This window comes from Capsicum annuum, chromosome 1 (genome assembly GCF_002878395.1).
Source record: "Capsicum annuum cultivar UCD-10X-F1 chromosome 1, UCD10Xv1.1, whole genome shotgun sequence".
Lineage (NCBI taxonomy): Eukaryota > Viridiplantae > Streptophyta > Magnoliopsida > Solanales > Solanaceae > Capsicum > Capsicum annuum.
In genome coordinates, this window is record NC_061111.1 from 186,048,839 (window position 1) to 186,054,653 (window position 5,815).

Here is a 5,815-nt window from a genome sequence, read left to right on the forward strand (position 1 = left end):
GAATGGCCGAGGAAGATATCTATGTATAAAAAAAAGTAGATGGAGTAAAAATGGAAAAGTGCTATAAGCATGTAGTGTGATAAAGTTAGGATGTATACAAAGAAGAAAATTATATATATTGTTACGATCAAATTATGTGACTTGATCAAAACTTCATAGCGTGACAGTTATTTAAAAATAAATTAATATTGTTGTTCTACGGAATACAGAGAAGAAGAAGAAAACAGACATTTGAGGATAAAAATATTCTGCTTGTTTATTCATTCACATCTAGAATATAAATAGACAAAAGACTCCTATTTTATTTCTAACTAGGAAATTAATAAAATCCTATTCTATCGTCAATTAGAATACTAATAAAATCCTATTCTATCTCAACTAAATAACTGAATTTCAGAAATAAAATTACTACACCTAAAAGAAAAATAACAACAAATAACTCAATACTTCAACACTCCTCCTTGAGATGTTTGCTGGTAACTCCAAGTTGTTCATGAAGAGTTTCAAATATGAATTTGGGAAGAACTTTGGAAAATATATCAGCAAGCTTCAATCCCTCCTTGGTGGCTGAGTCTAGTTTCTTACCGTCATATTCTTTCAGCTACCCCACAACGTATTCATCAATGACATCAACCATGTAGAGCACTTCATATCCTTTCTTCTTGAGACGCTCCAAGAATGTCGAGTTCTCAACTAACTTCTTGCTTTCTCCAGTTTTATAGTAGATGTCTTTCTGGCCCTCCTTTATCCTAGTGACATAATCCTTCAAGCTGGTCATCTCATCTCCACTCTTGGTGGAATGGTAACGAAGGAGGTCAGTCATTTTGGCTTTGTTTTGGCTGTCTTCAAGTTCTTTGAGAAAGCCTCATAGAACTTGTTATAGTCCTCCTTGTTCTCAACAATTTCATTGAACATCTCAATACATTTCTTCACAAGGTTCTTCCTAATTACCTTGAGAATGTTGTTCTGTTGTAGCATCTCATAAGAGATTTTGAGAGGTAAATCATCAGAGTCCACAAAACCCTTCACAAATCCAAGGTACTCGGGCATAAGCTCCTTATAGTTATCCATAATGAACACCCTTCAAACATATAACTTGATGTTGTTCATCTTTTTTCGAGCTTCAGATCCTAACATAGCATCTTGCTTCAAGAAAACTGTAAGCTTTTCATCTTTAGAAGCCTCTTCCTTTCCATGAGAATTTGAACCTCTAGACACCAAAGTACTGCTTGAAGCAGGGACCTGCGGAAAGCCACCACCTGTATGATCAGGATTTGTGGGAGTTGATGTCTGAGAACCTGCTAGATGACTTGAAAAGCTAACTTGGGAAGACACTTTTGAACTGAAAGCAGGTTCATTTAACCAAGAAACCGTTGCCTCAACACTAGCAGGCAAATCAATATTATCAAATTATGCCTGCATACTCAAGTAATCACATTCATCATCATCATAGTTTGACACATCATCACAATCATCCATCCCATCATCTCTGTCATTCTGATCTTCATGAAATGTGAGGTTTGAATTGAAACTATTATTATTGCCAGAGTTTGAAGATCCAAATGTGGTCCCAGCTACAGTATGTGGATTATTCTTAGTTATTGCCTCCTTATTGTTTTGAAGCTTTTGAGGATTTTCTTGAGAAATGATTTGTTCGATTTTAACGTCCATTGTAGCGTAACAATTTTTAATTTTTCTAGAATAAAAATAAAATCGTCATCATAGTGCTTGGTGGTCACAATAGCCCGCTCACATCTACTACTTCGACAAACTTGCTCTGAATTTGAGTTCCAATTCAAAGGAAAACTTCTTTTTATTATTTCAACCATAATCACTTCTTGGCCGCTAGATTCGGAAACAACACATTTTTTATCTTTGAACAGTAACATATAATCTTGTTCTATCATTTCACCAACACTCAATAGATTTTGGTCAAGACCAGGTGCCAATAAAATATCTTGAATAAATTTAGTACCTTTGGGAGTTTCAATTGCCACAGTTTCGTTACCAACAATCTCCAACTTAGTTTTATCGGCCAACTTGACACTACCTTTGGCAGATTCCAACTTTGTAAAATATTCTTGTTTGCTGGTCATGTGTTGAGTGCAACCACTATCCAGAAACCATGTATTTTCATCGTTCAATCTTGTTACTTCCATCATCGTAAACACAAACTCCTCCTGTTCTTCAACTTTCGAAATGTTGGCTTTTTGAGTTTGTTGGTTGTTCTTCTTCTTCTTCACTCTGCAAAACCTTTTAATATGACCAAGCTTATTGCAATATCTATACTGGAAAGGTGGTTTCTTCCCCTTAAACCAACAATCATCCTCTTTATGATTGGTTTTTGTGCAATACTTCCATGGAGGAAAGTTTTCTCTCTTTTTGACTCCATTACGAGAATCGCCTTGATTATTTCTACTAGAATTAGTAGAAGTTTCTGGGATTTTACCTTCCTCTTACATTTGCCTCTTCCCTTTGAACTTGGCTTGAAGAGCAATTTCAGTAGCTTCTTCTAGCCTCAAGGATCTTCTTTGCTCTTGAGCTTGAAGAGCATGTACAAGTTCTGAAGGTGACAGTTTTGTGAGATCCTTCGAATCTTCAAGTGAGGATATCTTTGCTTCAAATAATTCTGGCAAACTCACAAGAACCTTTTCCACGATTCTTGAATCTGTAAGCTCTTCTCTCATAAGTCTGATTTGGTTTACAACCTTTATCAACTTGTTGGAGAATTCTTCAATAGTTTCTGAATCCTTCATTCTGAGAATTTCAAACTCTCTTCTCAGATTTATCACTTTTATTTACCTAATCTTGTCATTTCCGTAAAATTCTTCTTTCAACTTGTCCCAAGCTTCCTTTACAGTCTCACTCACCATAACTCTAGCGAAAATTACTTCTGAAAGTTCTAATTGTATGCAAGAGAGAGCTTTAAAGTTTTTTGAAACCTCTTCTCTGTGATTCTTAATTTGCCCTATAGTTGGATTATTTGGCAAAGGATTTACCTCTGCTCCAACCTCTAACACTTCGCACAGATCATATGCACGCAAGTATGTTCTCATCTTGACAGTCCAAATTGGATAATTCTCACCAGAAAAAATTGGGGATGAAGGAATTGGGAAATTGGTGGAAGCCATAACAATATTGACTTTTACGTAGGGTTATTTTTGGGGGTCCGCTCTCTCACAGATCCCTCAAGAAATTGGCTCTTGATATCAATTGTTAGAATACAGAGAAGAAGAAGAAAACAGACGTTTGAGGATAAAAATATTCTGCTTGTTTATTCATTCACATCTGGGAATATAAATAGACAAAAGACTCCTATTCTATTTCTAACTAGGAAACTAATAAAATCCTATTGTATCTTCAACTAAATAACTGAATTTCAGAAATAAAATTACTAAACTTAATAGAACAATAACAGCAAATAACTCAATACTTCAACAAATAGTCATCACTTAAATTTAAGGAAATTAAGAAACCATTTTAAAGAAAGCTAAAAAATACTTTTTTTTTTCTAAAATAAGAATTCGAGTAAAGGTTCTAGTGAATTTTCAAAACGGTGATAAACACTTTATAAAAGTCAGCAACTATGATTATTGACAAATATCAAAATTAATATGGCAAAGTGATTTCTTAAAACGAGTAAAGGTTGATATCTTTCTATCGAGTTTCATAAAATGTATTTTTCCGTTTTTCATATATTTTACACATAACATGGAAGCTCAAGCAAAAAACTTAGTCTATACTGCATGAAAATGAGAAAGTTTATAAGCTGCTAACAGAAGTTGTTGGTAAAATATGAAGATTTTTTTTTGTTTGTATTAACTGATCCCGTTTTATCTAACTAAAATTTGCTAGTTAGAAAATTAAATTGCTTGGAATGCTCAAATCCATTTTCCTTGACTGAATACCAGAAAAGAGTAAGATGCAATAACTCTTTTTTATTTAAATAAAATAATTTCGTTTTGGAATTCCTCTAATTAGTTATTAAGAAATCCAACCATATAAATGTTAGTGATACAATGCATATATAAAAATAAGGCTAAGTATAAGAAAATGATTGTGAGCTTTACAAAAAAGGAGACGAAAGAATTACAGATAGTTCGTGAAGTTATTGTATTTAAGCAATCGAGAGAAAAAGAAAAAGAGAGTGAGAAAAAAGAAAAAAAGAGTAACATAAGTGTTGCTTTTAAAAAAAACTTTTGTATCAATCCAAATTTTGAAAAAGACTAGTAGAATACCATAGCAATGCAAAGGGACTGGAGTAACATTCATTAGGGATCTCAACCAGCATAAAGATCTTCTGAGTTAATTTTAATTTCTTCCCTTTTCAATTTTACAAATTACTTACTATTTTTTTTTAATTATTATTATTATTATTATTATTATTATTATTATTATTATTATTATCAATCGGATATAGAAACGTCTATTGAAGATAATGGTGGTGAAACCTCTACTGAAAATATTTCAATTTTAGAGAACTACATTGATGAAAAGATGGAGATAATCCAATAAACTCAAAAGTAAAAAATGTCATGTACAATGCAATCAACGGTAAAGAGTACGAGAAAAAAAATCAAGTTGTGAAACTGTCAAAAATATGTGTTATAAATTAGAAATCACTTATGAAGGAACTGACAAAGTCAAGCAAACGATTATAAGTCTTCTTGTTTATGAGTATGAGTTATTTCAGATAAACGAAGGAGAATCCATTGAAAGCTTGTTTGCTCACTTCAACAAAATTCTTGGTGAACTCAAGACTTTAGGAAAAGTCTATTCTGTACTTGATCAAATTACCAGAATTCTTAGAAGTCTTCCTCAATAATGGCATGGAAAGGTGATCACAATGGAAAGTATGAATATCAATAAACTTACCTATGATGAACTAAAAACTGATCTAATTGCCTTTGAAAAGTTCATCTGAATAAACATGGTCAAGAGAACAATAAAAAGAAAGCAGTTGCACTCAAGGCCATTCTAGAAATTCAGGAACAAAAAAATGAGTTTAGAGAAGAAGTATCTCTAATCACCAAATTAATCATGGATACACTAAGGAGAACAAGATTCAACAGAAGAGATAAGTAAAACTATTCCGAAGGAAAATTTATTACTTATCAAAGCAGGAATGAAGACAAATGCTATAGATGTGAAAATATGGACAGATTGAAAATGACTTCTTTGAAACAAGAAAAAAGCAATCCAAAGGATACCCAAAGAACAAAGCATTCAATAGTTGGAGTAATAAAGACAACTCTGATAATGAGCAGTATAACTCTTCAATTATTTGTTTCAAGGTTGTTGAAGATTCCTATGAGGTAACTACTGAAACTTATGATAGTTGTGAACATTTGAATTGTTTTTCGGATTGTGCTACAAATTATTTAAACTGAATTTTTGATAGTCTGAAAAATTTTAAAAAGAAAAAAAGAACTTGAAAATTAAGTTAGAAATGACAGAAGTTGAAAGAGATCTTCTTCAAGAAGAAATCTTTGAACTCAAGGCTCATATAAATGCCTCTAAGAAAACTTCTAGTCAAAAGTCCATAAGATCTAATTAGTCAACTTGCTCAAAGAAGTCAACTGGTAAGAAACCGATCAATGACCATCCTTAGTCTAGCATATTTTATTATGCCACTGGCTATTCAAGTTATATGACCTTCTCCTTGAAGTTAGCTGAAATGAACTCATGTAGTAGTAAATCCTCTGCCAAAAGTACTCGAGAAGTCACTGATCAAAAATCTTCTTTTCATTCCTTTTATTGCTGAGTTAAATGTGGTTATAAGTTTTTTTTAAATATAATTATCTTTCAAATCCTC

At 32.5% G+C, this 5,815-nt stretch overlaps 1 protein-coding gene across 1 annotated transcript; it reads right to left on the reverse strand.

Annotated features, from left to right (window-relative positions):
• Positions 1 to 1,831: 1,831 nt before the first annotated feature.
• LOC107859945 lies at positions 1,832 to 3,131 on the reverse strand. The gene is made up of 4 exons (XM_016705115.1): positions 2,803 to 3,131; positions 2,461 to 2,757; positions 1,976 to 2,244; positions 1,832 to 1,845 (listed from the first exon to the last, which is right to left on the reverse strand). Exons 1-4 carry the CDS (start codon positions 3,129 to 3,131, stop codon positions 1,832 to 1,834), a joined length of 909 nt encoding a protein of 302 aa, XP_016560601.1.
• Positions 3,132 to 5,815: the final 2,684 nt, after the last annotated feature.